This window comes from Prionailurus bengalensis, chromosome C2 (genome assembly GCF_016509475.1).
Source record: "Prionailurus bengalensis isolate Pbe53 chromosome C2, Fcat_Pben_1.1_paternal_pri, whole genome shotgun sequence".
NCBI lineage: Eukaryota > Metazoa > Chordata > Mammalia > Carnivora > Felidae > Prionailurus > Prionailurus bengalensis.
In genome coordinates, this window is record NC_057350.1 from 70,310,679 (window position 1) to 70,337,156 (window position 26,478).

The 26,478-nt window shown below is 42.1% G+C and overlaps 1 protein-coding gene across 20 annotated transcripts in view; it reads left to right on the forward strand.

Moving 5' to 3' along the window:
• The window catches only part of KALRN (kalirin RhoGEF kinase), a 677,424-nt gene that overhangs the window by 353,740 nt on the left and 297,206 nt on the right, over nt 1-26,478 (forward strand). For 16 of the 20 annotated variants that reach the window (XM_043594359.1, XM_043594361.1, XM_043594360.1 and 13 more), the window contains exons 12-14: nt 6,081-6,289; nt 9,832-10,006; nt 24,134-24,329. In XM_043594359.1, coding sequence (XP_043450294.1) covers nt 6,081-6,289; nt 9,832-10,006; nt 24,134-24,329 — 580 coding nt within the window. The remainder of the gene's footprint in view (nt 1-6,080; nt 6,290-9,831; nt 10,007-24,133; nt 24,330-26,478) is intronic. The other 4 variants (XM_043594368.1, XM_043594369.1, XM_043594378.1 and 1 more) reach the window with 1 other exon arrangement.

Below are 26,478 nucleotides of genomic sequence, written 5' to 3' on the forward strand. Positions count from 1 at the left end.
CTGAAGAATGTGGCCAAGATAATCAACCTCAACTCTTCATTACACAGCTTAACTAAATGCCCATTTCTCTTTGTTTCCAACCTTGTGAAATCATTCTTCCATGCTATTTCCTGCTCAAACAGGCACACACACACACACACACACACACACACACACTTCTCAAGACCCTCACGTGTACACATGTTTCTCTACCCACCACCCACCATAGAACCAAAACTAAATCAGTCTTCAAAAGGGATGATACTCTCAAGATCAAGACTGCTTCATCCTCTATTTCAGTTGCCAAACTGTCATGGTGCTTATCGAAGAAATAAAAGCTGATAATTGATGCCAAAGAAAAATGATCTCTTCAAAATGAGGGAGGGGCAGTTTACCCTGTGGAACTAGTGTCCATTAGACATCTTGGGGCAGTCGATTGTATCATCACAGTGGCGGCCAGGGCTGTGCAGATGGACTAGCCAATCAGCGGGTGAAAGTGATAGAGTAAAATACCTCTTTCCTTAACCACTTATCCATAAGCCTCATTATTTCTACAAACCTCCTAGTATCTCCCTTCCTTGTCCCTTCCTGACTGCCTTTTTCCATTGCCTCTTTCTCAGGCTGTCCCACTTTGCAGGCAGCATAGGCTCCATGGGCTGGCCCCTCCTAAATTCACTGATTCACTATTAGGACTAACTTTATGTAGGCTTCTAACTAACTTTAAGTCTTCCTTAACTTTACCCCTGAGAAGGTTCTCAAACTTCTCAAGTTAGGCCCATTCTTTGGGTATAGGTATTTGGGGCCACAACCACATGTGTTCTCTGAGAGAAAGAACACATAAAGCCTCTAAGTATGTATATCAACATGGACCAAGTATTCATTGCCAACCAAAGAGCAGACCCCTAAAGGGGTGGGTCACAGTACAGGTATGTTTGATCAAGAAGAACGTCTGGAAATGGCTGAAATGTGAGAGTCATTCTGAAGCACTGGATTAGTGGAGAAAGCGCAGTGCTAATGTGTGAGACTCTCAATAAGCAGAAGATAAAGAGGATTACCCTAGGGGAGAGAAAGCAAAATGGAGAACAATAGGGAAAAAAAATACATGGTTGCTGTTACTGATTACCTCACACACTCCATGATTTTACCCAGTTCTGGCAGTTGTTGCTTCTTGTAGCTTGAAGTGAGAGAGAGAGACCATTCTGACTAGGTCTCACTGGTGCTGCCTGATAATTAGTAAATTAGTAACAGAAGCAGCTCTCTGATGTGAATTCTTTTCAAAGCAACCTAGGCATGCTCTTTAGGGATAAGTCAGATGGACACATACACAGAAGGAAACCCACAGGATAGGAAAATTGCAGCCTAGGAAAGGAATATTGATCCTTACTCATAGTTTAGTGACACTAATGTTCAGTTCTGTCCACTTTATGCCTCGGAGGTGCTTATTCAGAATTATGAGCCTGCAATTTAAATTTGCTGCCACCAGGAGGTGACTGTGTACATGTGGCCTCATGGGATTGCAAGTGACTCACTACTCAAGCTTTCTAGGTTGTAAATAGTGTCTTAACTTGGTATCACAATTATCCTCAAACTAGTGTTAAACTTTTTGGACTTCGGATGTCTCAGTGTCTAAGTTGTGACTGCAGAGTTGCAGTTGAGAGAGGCATTTCTTTCTTTCTTTCTTTTTTAAACACACACACACACACACACACACACACACACACACCTGTGTTTATCTGTCTATATCTATATATCTATAATATAAAATACCCATATGTAGAGTTAAAATTCTGATTCAACACAAAAAAGTTTATTCCAACCTTCTCCCTTTCCCCTGGCAATAAGAAACCTTAATCCCATTGTATACAATATGTTTACTTCCTCGATCTTTCAATACACATTAATCATTTCTTTACTACCCTCTCCTTGACATCAGCCTTAAGAGACACCATAGCATGTTAGAGCTGGAAGGAATTTTAGAGACAAGCTGGAGAGACCACACATATACATGTGTACACATGCACACACCATGTTAAATATGAAGTAGTTGAAGTAAAGTAGTTTTCCCATGCTCACGGAATAGCCCGACAACGGCAGAATCAAGAATTATCACTAGTAAATATCAATTGCATTCAAGAGTTCCTTTCCTTCTGTTTGTTCTTTTAACAGAAGGAAAAACAGAGAAAGATGTCACTAACCCTTTGTATTTGGTGTTGAAGTCCCCTTCACTATCTCCAAGTCAAATTGTCTTTAATCACTAGCAATTTTATTTGACATTTTAAACTCTTGAATGTAGACTGCTTCCTTTTCTTATCAAGCTGTTAACCACTGGGCTGAGCTGCACTGAGTATTGTATCTTACTATTTATCTCTTAGCTGATTTTCCTTAGTAGGAAGTAGGTTTTCACTCTGCCTTAGACAAGACTTTGTTTATAATACAATAGAATATGGGAACAGAAGTGTGAGAAATCAGTTTCAGTTCACTGGTCAAAGAATATTTTGGGGGAGGACATGTTGTTTTAATAATATTGACTTCAGAGGCCAGAGTGTATCCTCATATGTCCCTAGTGTTTTCCTGGTCCCCTTGTTTGTAACACTGACACCTCATTTTTATCTGGAAAGTTCTGTCTTTGTCCCTGCTCTTTAACTGCATGACCATCAGGAGGAGGGAGTGCCATGAATCATGGTGGATGTCCTCAGAAAGAATGATGCTTTCTTCTGTACATCTACACCAGAAGTGTTCAAGTTTTATTAAGGATAAATAAAGGGGGGGGGGGAAGGCTATGAAGCCATTAAAATAGCTTAGGGATGGTACTGAGAACAAAATTATCTTAATTCAAATAAAATTCTCAAGATTCATATATGCCTCTTTTCTCTCTTATTCCTGTAACAATGAGTGCCAACCTTACCCTGATCAGTCTTCTATCTCAATGCCTGTCCTCCCTTGAGACATTGAGTTTCTTTTCCTTCTCTTACATGACAGGCTTGGTGTCCAGGTTTTATCTCTCTCTCTTCACATCTTTTCTTCCTCTCCTCTCCTCTTCTCTCCTCTTCTCTTCTCTCCTCTCCTCTCCTCTCCTCTCCTCTCCCCTCCTCTCCTCTCCCCTCCTCTCCCCCCCCTTTTTTCTTACCTTCAGAAATATCTAGGTTTTCCAGTCTCTAGGCTTTCCTTAGACATCCCAGGACAAAGCAGCAAAAACAGCAAAGAGAGGCCCAGCTCAGCCTAGAATTCTGAAGGACCAAATCCAGTGTTGATCTTTTACCAGTTAAAAATGGAAGAAGTATTTCACACTTTCCCTCTGCCTTCTAGTTGGACCTAGGGGTGGCTTGCATCAAAAATATCTTTTATTTTTGAGGTGCCTGGGTGGCTTAGTCAGTTAAGTGCCTGACTCTTGATTTTGGTTTAGGGCATGATCTCATGGTCATGTGATCAAGCCTTGTGTGAGCCTCTGTGCTGAGCAAGGAGCCTGCTTGGGATTTTCTCTCTCCCTCTCTTTTTGCCCCTCCCTTGCTTGCACTCTGTATCTCACACACACACAAAATAAACAAGCATTAAAAAAAAATTTTTAATACATTTTTTATTTTTATTTTTTATTTTTTTAGAGAGAGAGAGCAGAGAGGGGCAGAGGGAGAGAGAGAGAGAGGGAGAATCTTAAGCAGATTCCATGCCTAGCACAGAGCCTGATTCGGGGCTTGATCTCACGACCATGAAATCATGACCTGAGCTGAAATCAAGAGTCAGATGCTTAACTGACTGAGCCACCCAAGTGCCCCCAAAAATATCTTTTAAATATAGTATCTAGCATTTGCTATATACCAAGTACTGTTTCTAAATGATATATATAGATACAGATATCTATATAGATATAGATATATCTCACTTATTTGTGTATATATACACACAGACATGCATGCACACACATATATATCAAATTAGTAATATTTATGACTCTGTGGGGATAAACACTACTATTATCCCCATTTTGCTGATAAGGAATACTGAGGAACTGAGGTGCAGACAGGGTAGGTTATTTGCCCAAGCTTATATAGCTGATACATGGTAGAACTGTGGTTTGAAACTCTTTTTTTTTTTTTTTTTAATGTGGGACCTGAACTCATGACTCTAAGATCAAGACTGAGCTGAGATCAAGAGTCGGATGCTTAACAAACTGAGTCACCCAGGAACCACGGGGGTTTGAAATTCTTAACCATGCTACATGCTATATTGTCTCTGTATCCAGTAGTTTTTCAGAGAACCCATTATCTTTTACCCAGGGACTTCAGCACCTTTAGAAAATGCTTTTAGTCTCCAGGCAAAATGGCAGCCACAAAGTATGAAATAACAAGAAGCAACAGTGACCAATATCCTGAACTTCCTGATTTCATACTGATTTGTAATAAATACACTCATACTTATAGAAATATGATCCAGCTTATATGGTCTGGAAAACCTGTTTTATGTTTTTATAATAGAAAAGGTTATTTTTAAAGGAAATAAACTGAATTACAACCAGATTATTAACTGCTAAATGACAGGAACACTGAATAATAATAATTTGTATTCCTTGCAACTATAATCACAACACTATGAGCTTATTAATAATGCTATATGTTTACTTAAAGCATTAATAATAATTAAATAATTTAATATCCATAGTCTTTTATGAGCAGGGCAGATGTTACTCCCATTTTGTAGATTAGAAAGCTAAGGCTCAGAGAGTTTCTCACCTGTCAAAGAAGGACATTCTTTATACCCTCTTACATGCTACCTCTACGGCTTAGTGTTCTTGTTAACTCACCCTCTTCTGTCACATCCAGAGCCTCTCCTATCTGAAGAACAAAGAATAACTTGTCTGAAACTTGAAGACTATTTTTGTCTCTCTTTATTGATTCTTTTCTTATCTCTAGTTACAAAGGCCATACCATGATTTACCATCCTGAGAACTAACTAGATGAGATGATATTCTTGAGATGGATGTTTATCCGTGTTCTTAACATGGAAGACATACATAAATGTTAGAGCCAGAAGGCAATTAGCCATTTTATTTAATGCTTTCCTTTTTACACACGAGGTCATAGATGGGCAAGGGTGAAGTGATTTACTCAAAGGCACCACGAGTTATAGGAAGAACAGAGGCCAAAATCCACATCTTCTGATTCTATCAATTTTCTCTCTATACTGTTTCCCTCCCCCCACCCCCCGCCCCTGGTAGAGCCCTGAGCTGATCTTTCTGGATTGCCACGTGAAGATTCCTTATTTTTAAGTAAGCATCAGACTTGTCTTTCCCTCCATCATTTTATGAGCATGCTCCAGAGGAGTAATTAGCAGTAGAGCACTGTGGCAGGCCACTGAAGACCTAGTTTCTGTATGAGGAAGAGCTAATCATTACATGAGTTTTCAGAATTCAGTTCAACTCTTCATCATTTCTAATCCTTATTCTGCTCAAAACATTATACTTAGCTCTTTTAAAGTTGTCTGACCAGTCATATCACCCTGACTACATTTCAGTGCTTTGAATATCATGGGGGAAATGTCTCATACTTATATTGAAATTAAGATAAGCTACATTTTTAGCATTCAACCTTCTAACCAACCTAGTAGCCCTGAAAAGAAACAAATAATTTAGCATAGCACATATTTTTAAAATTAATCTTAATTTGGTTCTTATGGAGCATCACATTCTTTTTTGCGTATTTCCAAAATCATGATACATTTCTAGGAATCAGCATCTAGCTGCCTGAGGTGTGCAGAATCCTCCTTTCTGAAAGATGAAATAATATATGTCTATCACCAGCCCTCTGTTCTTCCTACTTTCTCAAAGATGAGCAATCAACCTTGCTCTAAGATTATAAGTTTCCCTGAACCACAGGGAGGTTAAGCCAGAGGTGGTGATCATCCTTAGGGAATGGAACCATTAATGGAGTAAACTTAGCAGAGATGAGTAATGAATATAAATATAGGTGTGCTGATGAGAATGATAGTCTGACATTGCACTGACTGGTTGAGGGTAGGCTGGGTGACCCCTGTCCCAACTATCTTGTCCTTGCTCCACCCCTGGCCTCTCCTGTCTGCCCTGAGTGGGGTCTCTGCTCTCTCCCCCACAGTTGTGGACATGGATGGAAGACCTTCAGAAGGAGATGCTGGAGGACGTCTGTGCAGACTCAGTGGATGCGGTCCAGGAACTGATCAAGCAGTTCCAGCAGCAGCAGACTGCCACTCTGGACGCCACGCTCAATGTCATCAAGGAAGGCGAAGACCTTATCCAGCAGCTCAGGTCAGCGCCTCCCTCCCTGGGGGAGCCCAGCGAGGCCAGGTCAGCATGGGCAGTGCTTTCCAGTGGGAAATGCCCTCGACTAGATGTGAGATAAGTCATGTCCCAGTCTTGGCTCAGCCACCACCAGCTTTGTGGTCTTGTGTGAGCTTCAGTTTCTCCATCTGTCAGATATGAAAATGCCTGTGCCATACCCAACTGGAGTTTAGAATGAGAGTAAATGGAAAATCTCTGATGTTTCAAGGAATTATTTATCATTCATGCTATTATTTAGCAATCAATAAGTAACATAAGTACAAAAGTTAACAACATTCAACAGAAAATAATAACATCTTCATTAAGAATTATGGCATATTCGGGGCACCTGGGTGGCTCACTCAGTTAAACATCTGACTCTTGGTTTTGGCTCAGGTCATGATCTCGCAGTTTGTGAGTTCGAGCCCCACTTCAGGCTCTGCACAGGTATCATGGAGTCTGCTTGGGATTCTCTCTCCCTCTCTCTCTCTCTGCCCCTCCTCTGCTCATGCTGTCTCTCTCAAAATAAATAAATAAAACTTAAAAAACAAGAAAGAGTTATGGCATATTTGGTCAGGTGGAGAAATAGCCATTATGGAGTATAGTGTTATTTGGTATCTGATCTCAGGCTGAACTCTGAACTCTAGTGCCCCAGCTGGCAAAAATGGTTGGCTTTGGGGATCCAAAGCCGTCCTCCATGAGGATATAGAGAGTTTGTATTGTCATCCCACTCTGTTCTCCATTACCCACGTATGACCCTTCCACCATTCCTTGCTGGCCAGAAAATACAACTCCTTCTGTATCAACTTAAACAAACATAACTAAGAAAGAAAATCCTGTCTAAAACCTTCTATTCATTTAGAATCATCCACACCATTGACTCCTTTCTGTTGGCATCAATATCCAGGTTCCTATCCCTGTCAAGGGCGCTGGCTCCTCAGATAAAGTGTCGTGAGGCCTTGAGAAAGCCCTCAGGACCACCCCTGTGCCCAGGTGCTGTATAAATAGGACTTGACGGTGCTAATGATGTCTGCCTGCAGGGACTTGTTCTATCCTAAAATCACCCAGTGCTGGGACCTCTGCCAGCTCCAGACAGGAATAATCTCATCAGCAAGTCCCAGGCCAGCGCTGGGCCCTGAGGGAATTACTTCAGTTGGAGAGGGCTTCCCCCACCCTGTATCAGTTGTCCAATTAAACAATGAAAAACTTACCTGGAGATAGCCCTGGCATGTTTTTCTGTTGGAAATTAATCATGTCTATTCCAAACATGCACATGAGATGTTTTGAATCCTCCTGTTGCATACTAACAAGACAGCCTCTTTCCCTTCTTCCTCCAGCTCATCTTTACAAATATATCATACATGAGTTTTGTCTGCCTAGCTAGGAAACCCTACTGTTATTTGCTTCTGAAAAAAAATTCCAAATAACGGGCAGTCACTTAATCTCTCTGGCCCTCAGCTGTTTTGTCTGTGTAATTAAGGAGGTTCTTCTAGGAGCTCTGTCAGCTCTAGAATTTTGTGATGCTTAGTGTTTTCTCTCCAAATAACTTTTCATAAACTTGGTCAGTTCCATTCTGTGTGAGTTGGGTCTGTGGGGATGACATTTGCTCTCAACTGCCAACCTTGCATGATGCCTAAGGGCTGAAGGCTGCTCTGTAATGGTGAAGGTAGTGACATGGCTGATGGCCGTTCTACAGGTTTAAATTCCATGGATGTCAGAGAGGACCATAGGTGTGTGATCAAGAACCTGGTGACCATGTATTCCCTCATTAGCCTGACTCTAGCCTAGGATCCCCTCCCTAATTTCAAGACTAGTCAAAGAAGAAAAGAAGTGAATGGTGCCTAGTGGAAATGGGCAGGATGCCTCAACACATCTTCCCTAGGTCTCCATGACTTTTCTGGCAATCATTACTGATGCACCTAAGGTAGTTTTTGCATCATTTCTGTGATTCCCAGTGAGTGAGATGCTGACATAGGTACTGTACAAAATGGTCAGAAATCATTCTCTTTCTTCTGGAAGCTTTGTGATGGAAAAAAGTCTGAGAGGATCAGTCAGAAAGAACAAGCATATCCTTCCAACAGCAAAGTCCTCAACAAATGCATAAGTCAGCATATCAGGTGCATGCCTTATATTCTTTTCATGATTGGGGTGTCTGTGCAATGGTGGAGTTTTGTGCCCAAATAGGCCAGAGTTGCAGGTAGAATCGGGAGCTCTCAGAATGACAGAAGGAGGGGCTCCTGACAACTGGCCTTATGCCCCCTTCAGAAATATAGGATGACCTCAGATCCTGCTGCTTCTGAGACAAACACAGGCTAAAAGGACTGGTTTTCAGAAAACCTGCTGATGGTTTGTCCTCCAACCTCTTACATTGTACAAGAAACCAGGATGCCACTAGATAATGAATGTGCCCATCTATTTCAAGCTTTAGGGCCATATAGAATCTAAACTTCTGAACTCCTGTAATTTTCCTATTATAATGATCTCTTAGGAGGCCTCACCACCCTTTACTTCTCTGAGCAGCTCAATTTGTTTACTTTTTGTTCCCCTCTATGACATGCCACCTTCCCCTCCCACTTTTGTATAGACGCTGCTGCTCAGAAAGTGCACCCCTCCTACCTGCTTGGCTGGGGTCGTCCTTTTCTTTTAACGCCCAAATCCAAATCGGAACTCATCCTCTTTGAAACTTTGCTGTTGTCCCAGCCTTTTGTGCCCTGTCCTCTACTCTCCCCAGCTAGGCCCATGCCCCAGTCAGCACTTGACCCTTTTGTGTTCTTTCAAGATTAACAGCCATTATTAACACAGCATGTTTCTGCTCACAGAGCACATTTCCATTCACTGTCTTATTTAACAGCAAACCAAGAAGTGAGCAGGGATTATTAAGTTCACTTTTCATGAGGCAGCGGGGTCTCCAGGAGGTGATTTCCCAAGGCCACAAGCCCATGTGTGCAGAGTGGGGACAATCTGGGCTTGTGGCCTCCAGATCCTGTGTTTTCCTAACTACAGCTTGGAGCTTGTGGAATAACACCAGCCCATAACTTTGGCATAGTGTTATAAAGTAGATGAATAATTTTGGTAGCCATGATCTCATTTTATTTTAATAGCAATCCTGTGAGATAAAACTAGGAAGGGTGATTTTTTTTCATATGCCTTTAATTTGTCTACTCTTACTCATTGTGATTAATGTGTCTACTCATATGCATGTGTATGTGTGTGTATTAAAACTCTGCATATTAGGCTACATATATGTATGGAACCATTCCATGTCCTTAATATATTATGCTTTGTAGAGCCCTTTCCATGCATTCCTTTGTCTGATGGCTTTCAGAGTTCTGAGGAATAAAGAGGAGAGCAGCTAGTCTCGAGCTACAGTGCTATGAACCCCAAAGAGGATACAAGTATCGTTGGTTCACCTACTAAGGAGATAGTGCCAGGGTCACAGTAGGAGTTTGATAAATATCTTGAATGATCCTGTTGATTCATATCCACCTTGCTCAAATGAGGAAGGCCCCCTGCCCCTATATCACTTTTAACATGGAAAGGCCCCTCCCTTCTCCCCCACTCTGCCACAGGGACTCGGCTGTGTCCAACAACAAGACACCCCACAGCAGCTCCATCAGCCACATTGAGTCAGTCCTTCAGCAGCTGGATGATGCCCAGGTACAGATGGAGGAGCTGTTCCACGAGCGGAAGATCAAGCTAGACATCTTCCTGCAGCTGCGCATCTTCGAGCAATATACCATTGAGGTAGAGGTGGCGGAGGGGGGCACTGGGAAAGGAGAGGGAGGGAGTCATGGAGAGTTCTGGGGGGGTGGGCTGCAGAATGGGCTACTTCCTGGTCAAGGGCGCTGCATCAAAGGCTGGGAATGGAGCATCAGGCAGTACCCTAAGGGAATCAGAGGGGATTGTGCATCAAGGATACATTTTTATAATCAACAGATTCACAGTTCACATTCTAGCATGTTCCATTCCTCTGTCCTTCTCACCTGCTCAGCCAAGAAGAGCCTCTCTGTTTCACTCTCTGTCTGGGATGACTTCACTAAGAAGGCTTTTGGTTGGGATTATGTGGACCCTTGGTACTTTGGTTCCTGAAAGACCATGGAGTTGTCTATTTGAGTTAGTGATTGGATCCTTTAGCATCAGGAGGAGGAGGTAGATGTTAAAATTTGGAGGCCTCCTCAGTTGGTGACCTTGGTTAGGAACTAGATGAAATCACAGAGCAGCCGGGAAGTCAGGCGCCACAGGGAAGAAGACCTTTTCTTCAGTTTGCTTTGTGCTCACTAAGAAGGTAAGTCTGTGCTAAGGCCATCTTGATTCATCTCATGGACTCCTCAGTTCCTTCTGGCAAGGTCAGGATCAGATGTTATAGTATATTTATATCCTCTTTGTGATGCCTATTAATAATGTCTGCTCCACATAATATACACCTTTTATTATTTTCTGCTTTGAAACAGTAACTAAAACCAGGCCAGGAGGGCTCCTGGGGTGTGGAGAGTATCTAACACCCAAGGCACTTTGTCCTTTTCAGGGATGGCAAAGGGTTAAATGAAAGATCCACTGTCTTCTCTTTGCTCCCTGCTGGTATGGTATTAGGGAAAGCTACTTCTCCACCCATCAATCTTTTACATTTTGTTTTGCATTCCAACCCTCTCCTCACAGTTGGGGCTTCTGGGTGTCTGGGACCGATCTTCCCAACAATATCTGTGGAAGCTTCATGAAACTGATTTGGAAGGAAATTACTTTGTTTTTAAATGTTGATATTCCAACATCCCCAAAACAGTCCCAGGCAGGACCAGAAAACTGCCCTGGCAAAAGATGCTCTTTTCTTCAATTCTGTGACCAAAAATGTTTATATTGAGAATCAGAAATATAAAAGAAAAGGAGTCCTAAAGCAATCCCTCCTATCCCTTATTGTCCTATGATTATTCTCTTCTCAAAACATACCTCTCCCCTTGCCTCCCTGGAAGCCACTACAGTTTCTTGCTTAAAGACTTCATGGTCTAAAAGGGGCATTCTGGACAATTTCTGGAACAAAGGAAAAGAGAAGTCTTTAAATCTGGATCTCAATTATCCTTACAACTTGTTCTATAAGTTTAGGTGATTTTTTGTGTACCCTTTACTTAATTTATTTTGAATCTACACTCAAAAGGATTTCAGGTGGCTACTAGTATTCAAACATATGTTGTAGGCCACTTGGCTGGTTCAGCCAGAGGTGCATGCGACTCGTTCTTGGGGTCATGAGTTCAAGCCCCATGCTGGGTGTAGAGATTACTTAAAACAAATAAACTTTAAGAAAAATAAATGTATACTTAAGAAAATATGTTGAAAGACTAGTAGGAATACTAGTGGAAAGTTAGAGATTTGGGCACGCAGCAGAGAGAACATGGTGAACCTCATAAAGCTGAGTAACAAAGGTAACAAAGAAGGAAAAGAGGGGGTGTGAGCTGTTAATCTTTGGTAATTGGGAGTCAGGCTCTCAGAAATAAGCAGTCACATTTGATTCCAGGACTCCTATCATCCCTCCTTGGCTCCACTTCACCTACCGAGAGTGAATATAGCCATTGGGAGATGATGTTAGCTGGTGTGGTGATATTGCAATTGTAGTCTTTCTTTACTCTTCTGTCATTCTGGGTCCACATCCAAAAATGCTTAAGAGGAAGGAGACAATCTGAGGGTTTGGCTGTTTAAGTTTTATTTCATTAGAGGGCATGGTTTTGAGGTCAGGGTTGCTGGTTTAGTTCTAGAATGGGACAGATAGCTTCAGTTTGCCATGAACTACACCCCTGACATGAGCCAGAGGGGGCGGGAGGCATCACCAGGGTATGTCTGCCTGCAGTGGTTCTGGGAAAATCCATTTCCATTCCTGAAAAACAATCCAGAGTATATGCCAAAATTACCCTTTAAAAAACAAACTGAACTATAAATCAAATACTTTAAAAGTGGATCCTATTTAACTGTTGCACTAGAGAAGCTTATTTCAATTATAGGATTTGAATTCTTCAGCCTTTGCATTATATAAAACTTCCCTCTCCCCACCCCCACCCCATACTATACAACAACCTGGATACTTGGTATGCAGTAGAGCAAAGTGGGGACATAGCATGAGGGAGATAAAAATAGTGATTTGGTGGCACCCTCTGGTTTAGGCAGTGGCAACCAGGTTTTAGAAGGGGTCTTGTTCCCCACTTGGGATATGGCCCAAAGCTTGGGAAATGCTGCATTTCATCTCAGATCGAAATGGAAATCCTGCCAAACCTATGGAGAAGTTGTGCCCCAACTCAATTGTCAGAAGTTAGTTTTTAGGGTGATGAAATTATTTCAAATACTGTCTAGTGTTTCACCATGGGCATGAAGAGTACGTCTAGAGAAGAGTCAGAGTGTGAAACTGAGGGTGGTTTCTCTAACGAGAGACATGTTGGAGCTGACATTAGCCAGGGCAGGGCTGTTACTGCAGGGACTTTCAGCTATGGCTTCCTAGAGGAAGCCTTCCTAGAGGAAGGCATTTGATGGACATGCTTGGAATTCCTGGGGATTACTGAAAAGCAGAGCAGGCCTGCTCCCCTGACATCTGGAAATCTAAGCATGACTCCTTAACCATGTCACTGATGCCTGAGATGGGCTAATTAATTTAAAAATTAAGGTAGTACTGGAGTTGCTCTACCAGTCACCTTTTCCTCAGTGAGAATGGTGTATATGGCGCCCACAGTATAACCTGGGGTGAAGTCATAGGGCACCCCCAGTAAGAGTGAAACTTAACTCAAATGTATTAGGCAAATGCTTAAAACTAGGACTGTAACTGCATTCCTGACATACCTTCTTAGCCTCCACGGAGACTGGACAGAATGACCCATATCAGAACATAATGTTCTGTAACGTTTTTCCTGTACGTTCAGCTTCCCTCAATGAAAGACATTTTATATCAAAAGGTTATAATAGCAGAGACCAATAGTGTTTATTTTGTGGCAGTAAGAATGTGGGTGATTTTCTCTTGTTTTTGAAGCTTCCATGCATTTCAAAGTTTTCTGCAATTGATGAGAATGATCAGAAAGAAATAAAAAATATGTTTAGAAGCAAGACTAGGCCAGTGGTCTCCAAACTCTTTTGATTGTTCACTCTCTTAAAATGTTTTTGAACTTGCAATTCCCTATCTGTGCATATATTAGTTTATGAATGGTACACATGTTCTGCTATCACTGACTAGTAATCTCAGAACTCAGTGTGCCCTTAGGGTGAAGTGTAGCTTTTTCATTAGAAGTTGTGGTTCATATTTCAAATCACCTTCTCGATAATTTCTAATCATTTTTTTTTTTGGCCTGGTTTCTTGACAGTTCTGATTAGATTATCGCTCTTTCTTTACCCCATAAGGTGGCTGACAGAGTTCAAAGTTCTCTTGTGCTTTCATGCTTATTATTATCTTCAAACTGCAGTTTCTTTGCAGGAAACTTGATAGGCCATGTGTCTTTCTGTGAAGATTAGTTAAAACTAGATAATAGATAAATCTTTTTAACTGGGTTCATGAAAAGAGCAATAATTTAAAATATGCTAAAAGCAACCCAACAAACAAGCCACAGTCAGCCCCTCTGCTCTGTGCGCTCCCGCCCTCCTGGAAGAGCCCTCTCCCACCCCACCATCTGCCAGTGGTTGCAGTGAGACTCCAGCATCAGTCTGCTAGTAAAAGTCTAGGGAAACTTTGCATCTTTCTTATGGTTTAATCAAATATGTGTGCATGTAATAAATATGCACATACATAAGCATATTTATACAGTGAAAATTTTTATGTTATCAGTGGATAATCTGGGACATCCCCTGGGGTGGTCATACTCACATTAGAGAGTACTAGAAATGACACCAGGAAAGATACTCTAAATAGGAAACTTTATGAAAAATGGGCCACAGTTACAGTTTTTCTTTTAAATCTCTGACTCTATAATTACACTCAAAGTTTGTTCAATGTACCTGAAAATTAATCTGTGTAGTTAACCTGAGTAAGGAATGAAACAGCCAACTATAAATCTATAGAGGTCACATTAGGACTAGTTGTGGTTAGGCTGGGGCTGGGGAAAATATAGCCTTCAAGGAAGAAAATTCTGCCTTCAGGAGGGGCAGTTGATGGAAATTTCCTGGTGGTCTCAACTCTTCAATTGGTTGTATGCAAGGGCGTTTAGTGTCTTGTATTTGAAAGAGACTGCTCCGTCAGCCTCTTGCCTGATCCAGCTCAATTAAACATTTAGTGAGCACCTAATATGAATCAAAAACTATGTTGGGCATTGAAGATACAAACCATCCTTGCCATTAGAGGGCTAGCTAGGGAGAAACAGAAAAATAGAATCATCATACAATGTGATGATTCTGTTGAGAGAAGACTCATGGTTGGATGAGATCACTGAGGCAGGAATATTTAGCTTAGTCGGGCTGTCCGTGGAAGGTTTCTTGGTGAGATTACATCTAGAAGACAGGTAAAATTTGGTGGCCAGGTTTTGACATCTCCAGGGGATGCCATCACTTCTCTACTGTGGTATCTCCAAAGCCTAGATGTGGGGTTTGGAGGGAAGGGAGAAGAGGGCAGACGAGGGAGCTCAGGATTTCATCAGTGTGTTGAACCAGAATCTCCACCCTCCTGCCCTTTAGTCCTAATTATGTTCTCTGGCAAAACAGAATAAATCTGTTCCCTCTTTTATTTGACGGCCTTAAAGATATTTGAAAATGGTCATCATAGCCTTCTTTTCCTTTATCTGAGAAATGTTGAGATTATATAGTTATTTCTACAGTCCTCTTGACTTTAAAATTTTGGTAACTATTTCTCTTCATCATCAACCCTTCTCTGTGGCACATATACCCAACTTATTCATGTCCTTCCGGATATGACGTGGTCTCAAGACACCATGGAGACCTGGGTGCCCTCTGCTGAAGGCAAGGGCCATGCCTTCCTACACATCCTGGGTGCAGTGTGTCCAGGACCCTGGTGCTCTCCCAGAGCAGGCCAGGAGTGAGGAGCCTTTTCAGTGACATAGACCCCTGCTTTGGCTAGGCTTGTGCTCCCTTAAAAGCCCCTGGGTGTTTTTTTCAAAGTGCTTCCAAAGCACTTGGCTTTTAAAAAACAAACTTAAATAGAAGCTTTTATACATTTTCCCTCTCAAATTGTACTTTTTTCTTCTTGGCCCAGTTCTTCAGCCTATCAAGGTAAATTTATTATTGCTTCAACATTGTAGCTATTTGAAATATTGGCCAGGTCAGGCAGGGCCCTGTGGCGCTTTACTGGAAGTTTTTCTTTGGTGATGCAGGGCCATCAGGCTGCACAGTCATTCTATTGCCTGGGATCATCTGAGGACCACATCATCTGGTCCACTTTCATAACCTCTTCTTCTACAGATACAGCGTCAGACTCTGCAAAGCCATGTGGTGCTCCATGTTTGGAACATGCCTCAAATCCGCCAACATCGTAACTATAACAAGAAAGAAAAGCTCTGTTTGAGAACTGTCTTTGTGGATTGCTCCCAGGGATCACTGAAGCATTCTCTAAATATGCACCAGTTCCTTTGAGAAGGAAATGCAGAATAAATTATATAAAGTAAACCAAAGTCTACACAAAATATTAATTTGATAGTCTCTTCTAGACTTTTGTTAAATTGATTTCAGGATCATTAGGGTAGGGGGTTGGGGGTGCTACTCCTACCCTCTTCCTTCCTAAAAAACAAACAAAATAAAAAAATGATTATTCATACAGCTTTTGTATTCTGGCAAGTCACTTGTTTTTGGTAAATTATCAAAGATCCCTGAAGGAAATTTTTCAGATCACTCTGTAATGGGATATGTCTGGCACTGTGGGCCTAAACTCAGTGTGTAATATCAAAGTACAAATTCTATATGCTTATTTCTGGTGAGGATGCTGGGGATTCAGTATTAGGAAGCAGATGTAAGCTCCAGGACTAAGTATTTCACTTACACAGGAAGAAAATCACTCTGACATTCAAGCATTGAGAAGTATGAATGAGAGGACAATATACGTTGTAGGAGCTCTTCAACAAAGGAGAGATCTTTCAAAAACAGAATAGATTCCCACAGGTCTCAAACTCCTTAAGAGGCAAAGATAGGGACAAAATACCCACTCAAGATCCAGTCAAGACCCCCTCAAGATCAGTCATGATTATATCAAAGATCTCTGTTTTACCATGATGTTAATGAAGAAAAGAACATGAAATTGTTCATAAAAATTATCCAGTTATCCATATTATCTACTGGAATAGAAATCAGGTAACTGAACATTGTAACTCAACAATTATAGCATGTTTCAATATAAACTGACACTATTTTGCCAAAAATTAAAAATGGTTCAGTGGATTTATTTATTGCCAAACCCTTCTGCTTTTCCCAAAAGTTCTTGCTATATCCCTAGAGGTCTTTATGTAGCTATATAAATAAATATTTTAACTCATTAGACAAGTCATATATATATATATATATATATATATATATATATATCCTAATAAAACAGAAGAAAATGCTCTAATAAACCTTTAAAATAATGTATATTAGAATTCACTAATCTCAACATTTTATAAATTGATTTTACAAACAAAAAGAACTCTCAGAAAAGAGAATACTAGACTAGACAAGAAGAATAAATGACTCTGGTAATTTGGTGAATTTTGGTTTCACAGTGGTAACCTATCAATATGCAAAACCTGTTAGAGATAAAAATAGCTCTTCCCATGCAATAAGACTGTCTCTTTAGCTGCAGCATGTCTTTCCCTATAATCTGGCACTTGTAGGTCAGTGGAAACTATTTAGCTTTCACTCTTCTCATCTTAATAAAAATAACAGCATCATAAAACAGAAAGATGCTCATTTTGCAGTTGACAGCCCTTGTGTTTCAGAGCATCTCACCATAATGAAGTGCTTTGGATCCTTCCTTCCCACTGTTAGTTGGAACAGGATTGGACCTTAATGTACACAATGTGTACTTGAACAAGTTCTCTGTGGCCTGCAATGCTGTTTGATAGCATTTTACCCATAGTAGAGCTTCCTTCAAGAAGAAGAGGATTGAGTCAAGCCTCCCAAACCCTGCTGCTGCTTTATCAGCTAAGTTGAAGTAATATTCTGGATCCTTTGTTGTCATTTTGACAATGTTCACAGCATCTTCACTAGAAGTAGTTTTCATATCAAGAAACCACTTTCTTTGCTCATCCCTAAGAAGCAACTCCTCATCCACTCAGGTTTCACCGTGAGACTGCAGCAATTCGGTCCCATCTTAAAGCTCCACTTCTGATTCTAATTCTCTTGCTGTTTCCCCCACATCTGCAGTTACTTCCTCCCCTGGAGTCTTGAGCCCTCAGAGTCATCTGTGAGGGCTAGAGTCAGCTTCCTCTAGAATCCTGTTAATGTTGATATTTTTATCTCTCCCTGTGAATTATGGATGTTCTTAATGCCACCTAGAATGGTGAATCCTTTCCAGAAGGTTTTTAATGTACTTTGTCCAGATCCATCAGAGGAATCACTATCTGTGGCAGCTATAGCCTTACAACATGTACTTGTTAAATAATAAGACTTGAAAGTTGAAAATACTCCTTGATCCATGGGTTGCAGAATAGATGTTGTTTTAGCAGGCATGAAAACAACATTAATCTCATCATATGTCTCCATCAGAGCTCTAGGGTGACCAGGTGCATTGTCAGTGAGGAGTGATATTTTGAAAAGAATATTTTTTTCTGAGTGGTACATCTCAACAGGGGGCTTAGAATATTTCATAAACCATGTTGTAAACAGATGTGCTGTCATCCAGGCTTTGTTGTTCCATTTATGAAGCACAGGCAGAATAGGTTCGGCACAATTCCTAAGGGCCCTAAGATTTTCAGCATGGCAAATGAGCACTTCAGTCACCATTCAACTTCAGGTCACCAGCTTCATCAGCTCCTAACAAGAGAGCCTGTCCTTTGAAGCTTTGAAGCTAGGCATTGACTTCTCTCTAGCTATGAAAGTCCTAGATGGGATCTTCTTCCAATAGAAGGCTGTGTTGTCTGTATTGAAAATCCATTGCTTCGTGTAGCCACGCCACCTTCCTTAATTACCTGAACTAGATCTTCTGGATAACTTGCTGTAGCTTCTACATCAGCACCTGCTGCGTTGCCTTGCACTTTTATGTTATGGAGATGGCTTCTCTCCTTAAGCCTCATGAATCAACCTCTGCTAGCATCCAACTTTTCACCTGCAGCTTCCTCACCTCCTCCGCCTTCACAGAATTGAAGAGTTAGGTCTTGTTTTAGATTAGGCTTTGGCTTAAGGGAATGTTGTGGCTGGTTTATTCTTCTATCCAGACAACTAACACTTCCTTCATATCAGCAATAAGACTATTTGCTTTCTTATCATCTGAGTGTTCACTAGAGTAGCACTTTTAATTTCCTTCAAGAACTCTTCCTTTGCATTCACAACTTGTCTAGCTGGTAGAAGAGGCCTAGCTTTCAGCCTGTCTCAGCTTTCAACATGCCTGCCTTCCTCATAGAGCTTAATCACTTCTATTTTTTTATTTGAAGTGAGAGACATACAGACTCTTCCTTTTACTGGAACACTTAAAGGCCATTTCAGGGTTATTAACTGGCCTGATTTCAATGTTGTTGTGTCTCAGGAAAAAGAGAGGCCCAAGGAGAAGGAGAGAGATGGGGGAATGGCTGGTTGGTGGAGCAATCAGAACACACATAGTATTAAGTTCACCATCTTACCTGGGTGTGGTTTATGGTGTTCCAAGGAAATTACAGTAGTAACATCAAAGATCACTGATCACAGATCACCATAACAAATATAATAATAATGAAAAAGTTTGTAATATTGTGAGAATTACCCGAATGTGACACAGACATGGAATGAACAAATGCTGTAGGCAAAATGGTGCCAATAGATTTGCTCAACACGGGGTTGCCACAAACCTTCAATTTGTAAAAAGCATAGTATCTGAAAAGTGCAATAAAACAAGGTATGCCTATACAAGGTAGATACCTTCTTCAACCCATGGCCATCATCTTCATCAGGATTACCAGCATCTTCAAATGATTTGGAGAAAAGGACCTCACAGTGAGATTTCCAAATTTGCAGGTGATAGTAAAGAGATAAGTAGATGGGAATAGACCAGAGGAAGAGGGAAGAGAAGCGGCAGGTGAATTTTGACTTGGGTAAGTACAGGATAAAACATTGGGAGGGGAGGGGCTGAAGTGTGCTCTATACGTAAATACTGGGGAAGACCCAGAAAATGGGAGGACCCAGTGCAGTGGGCACCCTGAGAACAAAGCCCAAGGCAGCTACTAAACCAAGTCCCTTGGGTAGTCTGTGTCAGCAGAATGCTGGATTCAGTGAATCCCATCTGGCAGGAAAGTCTTGGGCTTCATTTGGAAGTGAGCCTTCCCACTTCCCACTGCCTCTTATCCTTTCTTTCTGTTTTGCTCCTTCTCTGATTTCCCTTATGGCTATGGCTCTAGTAGACAATTGTTAGATTAGAAATATTGCCAATGTATCTCTCAAAGAGGTCATTGTATCCTAACACTCCAATTAATTCAGGAGAGAGAGGGAGATAGGAGCCACTGGAGCCAAGAGGGGAACTGAGTGGGCCAGAGCTGAGATGGACCTAATTGAGTGGAAGGAGAAAGCAAAATAGGGTGATTGAAAGCTGAATGCCCTGTGGGCAACTTGTGTTCTATCTTTCATTCATTTGGTTCAGGCCCTACTTTTGCCCTAAACAAATTCTTTCAGGTTTCTTTTCCAAATGGAGTTAAATGACCAAATTAATTCCCTAGTGCGGGATTTTCTTTTCATGGTCTCTGTATCAGCAAACAAGTCCATGTTTGATATTACAAAATAAGCCAGAGAAAAACATCTGGGTCTGGGGGTGGTCGTGAAGCTCTTCACGTCAGAGGGTTTACTTTGAAGAGTGGTAAGGACTTGAGCAGACTAGGAGAAGAAACAAGGGCATTTCAGGGCAATGGGACCAGGGAAGGAAGCTGGAGAGGGCAGGAGCCAACTCTCAGGGTCAGCGAGTAACCAGCTGACTGGTTTATGTAACAGAAGAGCATGAGATAAGACTGGAAAGCTAGGTTTGTTCATTAACAGTAGGTAAGCTTTAGGTTTGAAAACAGCTTTTTCTTAAAAAAAAAAACAAGTTCCCCTGCTGTGTACAACTCTTGCACCTCAGAAAGAGGGTAAGAAGGAAGAACGCAATGGAAGAACATCTTTTGACAAAACATAAAATGTGCAGGAAAGAAGATGAACTCCAGCAACTACTAGAAATACACAAATCAGACTTTTTCAAGGATCTGGGCATCACTGCTTGGGGGTAATTAGAAGAGCCAAACAAGAGAGAAAAGAGAGCAGACCCCAGAAGGACAGCCTTAGAAGTCAGGCTGATGTGTTGAGTAGCCTCTTGGAATTCTCATCCTTTGGGCCCTCAACCTAATGATGTCAAGGTGGTTAGGGTAGAGGAGGATAGGGAAAGGGAGAGGTAAAGAATATAGAAACACCAGCTTCAGAATGCTAGACATGCAACACATTTGTTTTAGATTCAGATTCCCAAGATCCCAGATTTCTGAGGCTCACTCTCCCAACTAAAGAACTTCAGCTGTGTCCTGCTCCTTACCAGGAGCCTCAACACATTCTTCTCCACATACTCCTGCCTTTGGACCCCTGTGGAGTCTTCCTGAAGCAAACAGACCCTGCATAAACTCAGTTTCATGGAAACAAAACAAAACTTAAAGTTGAAAGAAAAAACAGGCTCTTTCATGCTTGTTGTCTTTGTTTTATTCTAATTTTCTTTAATTTATAGGTCAGGAAATAGGCTAAAAAAATTATTTGGCTGTTGTCAGTACAATATCTGATAAAGGACTTATCCAGGATATATTAAGAACTCTTATGAGCACGTGTTATGGTGAGCACTGGGTGTTGTATGTAAGTGATGAATCACTGAAATCTACTCCTGAAACCAATCTTGTGCTGTATGCTTACTAACTAAAATTTAAATAAATTTTTAAAAAAAGAACTCTTACAAATCTATGAGCAAAAGATAATTAACCTAGTTTTTGAGAACTGGCCAAAAGATGTGAAAAGACACTTTGCAAAAGTGGATAAGAATGGCCAATAAGCATATGAAAAATGTGCTCACCATCATTAATATCCTAAAACCATAATGAGGTATCACTTCATGCCCCCCAGGATGACTAAATTTAAATAGACTGATGATGCAAAATGATGGTGACGATATAGAGCAACTGGAACTTTCACACATTCCTACTGGAATGTAAAATTGCTGTTGGGAATGTTTAACATGCACCTACCTTGTGACCCTATGACTTCACTCCCAGGCAACTCTCAAGAGAAATGAAAACATATGTCCACAGAAGGACTTGTATAAGAACGTTCACATCAGCTATACTTATAATAGGCAAACACTGGAAACAACCGAGAAATAACCCAAACGTTCATCAGCCAGAGAATGGATAAATAAATTGTGATACATCTATATAATGGAATACTATTTAGCAGTAGCAAAGAATGAACTACTCATACACATGACGATATGGGTGAATATTAAATATAGCATGTTGGGGTACCTGGGTGGCTCAGTTGGTTGAGCGTCCAACTCTTGGTTTCAGCTCAGGTCATGATTTCATGGTTCGTGAGTTCAAGCTCCACATCGGACTCTGCACTGGAGGCATGGAGCGTGCTTGGGATTTTGTCTCCCTCTCTCTTCCCCTCCCCTGCCTGCTCTCTATCTCTCCCTCAAATAAATAAACATTAAAAATAAATAAATATAGCATGTTGAATACAAGAAGCCAGACCTGAAAGAATGCATACTGTACTATTTCATTAGTATGAAATCCAAGAATAGGCAAAACTACATCCATGGTGATAAAAATCAGAATATGGTACCTGAGGTATGTCAAGGTTGGCAGGAATTGACTGGAAAAGGGCACAAGCACACTCCCTAGGGTGATGGAAAGGTCCATATTTTGTTTTTTGGTAACGGCCACATGGGTGTATAAAATTGTCAAAACTCATAGAACTGAATGCTTAGTTAAATATGTGCATTTTATTGTTATGTAAATTATACTTAAACTTTCTTAAATACATAAAGGAAAAACATATATGGGCCTAGTCTATATACAGGCCTATTCATCTTATAAATTATAAATGAATTATCTCTCTTATTCTCATTTTAATTCCTTACTCTAGTTAGAGAAGTACTTTTAAAAGATGGAATACAACAAAATCCTGTTTTGTCTGTCAACCTGCTGGTTCCCAGATCCCCAAGAACTCCCCAAGATAAGTAGATACTAGGTTTTCCTACTGAGCTCAATGGATCCCTTAGTTGACCTGAAAAGATGTGGGGCAATGAGGTGGGAACCTAGGACAGGAAAGGTGGTATTTTTACAATTCCCCCATCTTTGCTTCCAAGACAGCAACTACCCTTTCCATGAAGAAAGGTCTTACTGTTAGACAAAAAATGAAGTCCTGTGTGCCCCAGATGTCAGCCCCTTGTGCCAGACCACTTGTCTATCCCATTCCAGTCTGCATGGCCCCAGCACAGGATAGAAGTGTGCCATCTCCCAGCTGCCTCAAGCTGGTCTTCTCCCTCCCTCTGTCCCCGGATGTTCCTGGAGCAGTAGTAGTTGTCAGCCACAGGTCAGTGGTTGTGGGGGTTGGGGGGGGGGAGATGCATAATAATGGAAATCACTGAAGGGGACAGCAGGGGGGAGTGTCTAGGATTCGTGCCTAGGCTGCCTGGGCCATACTGCAACTGTCTGATGTGGGGTGAGGCTTTCATTCCCTCTTCTCAGAAAAGAAGGTGATGGTCCCTGTGCCATTTCCTTCACAGGGCCACCTGGGGGTATGAGCATGAGACAGCGACCCTGAAAACCATGTCAGAAGAGTTCTTTGATTCACAGATCAGGTGGAATTGCTTTTGTTCAGTACTGCCGAGTTCCCGTCTGTGAATGACGGCAGCTAGTGTAGAGGAAGTGTAGGATTCAGTCTCTCTGTGCAGTCATGTGTTCGAGGGTGAGCCAGGGGAAGTCACATGGGTGAAGGTACAGAGCAGTAACCAGTTGGCAAGTTTGTCTTAGGGCAGGGTTTTCATTCGTTACATGCTTCAGTCTTCATTAGAATCATGCCTTTTTATAGCATATATCTGCTTGGATTTCTAGAAGTCTGCTCTTGTTTCCACCTTTAGTCACCATCTCCAGGGATTAGCCTGTGCAGGCAGAGAGTCCTGCACAACAGAATAAGGGAACCACATGGGGCCCCTGGGTTTGATGTATACCAGCTCTGATTGTGTAACCCGGGGCCATTCATGGGTTTCTCCAGCCCTCAGTTTCTGTTTCTCAGAAACAGTGAGACTTAGATATTTAATTTCTGAGGTCCTCTCCAGTGATGAGATTTTTTTAGTAACACCATGGTATGTTGGACAAAGAAAAAGAATTGAGTTATATCCACAGGTATGTTCCTCACTAGCAGGGTGAACTCTGGACAGATTCCATCTGTCTGAGTGAACACCAGCTTCCTTTTCAGTACTATGGACCTGGAGATCTCCACCCCGTGGGCCCGTCTGGGTCATTGTGGGGGTGGAATAGAATGGGGTAGGCAAAAATTTTATAAATGGTAACTTACCATCCAACATTTACTGTTGTTCCTGTGCTGCTATCGACATCGAAACACACGGAGGCATGAAACACAATTACAGGTGTGCATATGTGGGGGTGTGGCACTGGTGCTTAAATGAGTTTAGGAGTCAGACAGATGCAAAGCAGGGATGGGTCCATGCATGGGCTTGGAATGGGTGAGCTTCAGCTCAGCAGGCTCTCACGGACCTGAGAGCCTATACTGACGGTCGTTCCCTAACAGGTGACAGCAGAGCTAGACGCCTGGAATGAAGACTTGCTCCGGCAGATGAATGACTTCAATACAGAGGATCTGACGCTTGCGGAGCAGCGGCTGCAACGCCACACGGAGCGGAAGCTGGCCATGAACAACATGACCTTCGAGGTCATCCAGCAGGGTCAGGATCTGCACCAGTACATCATGGAGGTCCAGGCCTCAGGCAAGTGACCTCTCCCATCCTCCTTCTTCTGGCAGGGAGGTGATGAAAACAAGAATGCCAGCTTGACTCCAACCAGCACTTGTACTCTGCACATTCATTCTATACCCTCCGACACAGGAACAGAGATTTTTGCCATTTTAAAAAAAGGAAAATTAAAGCATGAGAGCTGAAATAACATGTCTGAGATTGCCCCGTTTTAGGCACCAGTAAAGATGAGGATAGGTTTGGGGCGCCTGGGTGGCTCAGTCGGTTGAGCGTCTGACTTCGGCTCAGGTCATGATCTCATGGTTCGTGAGTTCGAGCCCCAGTCGGACTCACTGCTGTCAGTGCAGAGCCTGCTTCAGATCCTCAGTCCCCCTGTCTCTCTGCCCCTTCCCCACTCGCACTCTGTCTCTGTCTCTCTGTCTCTGTCTCTCTCTCAAAAGTAAACATTAAAAAAAGAAGATAAGGATGGGGCCACAGTCTCCTGGTGCTGTGTAGAGAATTGGGAACACAAATCATGGAAATTAGCGCAGATTAAAAAACAAATGGCGGCCTGCAGGGACAAACCAAAGGGGCTCCAAAAGCAGCCAGGCAGGCATGCAAATTGTATTCAAATGTGTAGACATGGCACTTCTGCTCCCCAACCTCCCTCTTCTGCTCTATCCTCCAACCCCAGCGCCGGCTCCAGGTCTCTGGTTCAGGCCTCTCAGAGACCTGTTTTCTTTATCACTGGTCTGTGCATCAGTGTAAGAAGTGATGATAAAAATTCATGGCAAGGTCGTATAATTTTATAACTTCTCAAAAAAACAAGGCTGAGTTACCCAGATTTCACTTCTTTTCGTGTTCAAGATTTATTCACTATTTACCCAACAAATACATGAACCCTTCCTGTTACACCTGCCACTCTCCAAAATGGCCTTTGGTGTTAGAACTGGAGAGAGCCATAGCTGTCCCATGGTCCAGCTAGTCCAGAAGACAAGAAGTCACTCATGGGGGCACATGAACAGTAGAGTGCTGGAACACAGTCTCTCCACCTAGACCCACTCATTGCTTTCACCACTGGGTCCTTATTGGCTCAGGTTTCTCACCCTCCAGGAAGAAGCAGACAGGGGCTCAGACCATCAGCTCTTTAAAACACAGTTGGTCCATGTCCCTGTTGACCGTGAAGGATGTTTAGAATCATGAGAGTGTCAGGCAGACGTTAGCCTGCAAGCAAACTTGACTGTAGGCTACTGTGTTTGTTTGAATGACCTGAAGGAATAAATAACAACATTCAAAGAAACTTCACTTCTAACCAGAGGAGAGACAGTCTGGTAAATTCTGTTCACTTTGCTCAGCATAATCTTGCCGTGAATTTTCATTTGTGTTGTGAACAGCTGCGGCTGCCCAGGCTTGTTTCCAGGGTGTAGACTGTGCCCCGCATAGCCCCAAGAAGGGCCATTCACATTGCAGTCTTTCTGGGCACTCATTTAAAAATGGCAGTGCCAGGCCCCAAGTGCAAATATTCTGATTTAACTACCTCTGAATGGGTCTTGCGCGTCAGCAAAATCTCCTCAGGTGACTTCACTGTGCAGCCAGAGCTGAGAACCACTGCTTTTATCATGATGATTAAATCACAAGAGCTGATGTCTGGCGTGCCCTGGGACAGGAACTTTCAGATGTGGTCCCCATATTGGCAGCATCAGCATCCCCAGAGAACTTGTAAAAAATGCAAGTTTGAGGGCCTATACAACCTGCCACATCAGGATCTTGGGGTGGGGCCCGACAATCTGTGTTTCAACAAGCCTCTAGGTGGTTTGAATGCACCACTGATCTAGGATCTACTCAGAGTGTGGGCCCTGGACCAGCAGCACCAGCATCACTTGAGAGCTGATTAGAAACATAGAATCCCAGCGCTTATCACCGACTTACAAATCTCAATCTGTACGTTAACAAAATCTCCAAGTCTATCATATGCACGTTAAAATTTGAGATGCATGGTTGGTAATGGCTTGTACATCTTTAAGGTCTTATTAGGGAAGGAGGGGGGAACAATGATCCTTTCTCTGTGATTGAGAGCCTTATCTGGACTCAGGGTTTCACCTTAGAGCTTGCCCTCAGGGTGCTCACAATAGCTAGCTATCCAGCTCAGGCTGGGAACCAGGAGAGAATGTACACCTAGTACATA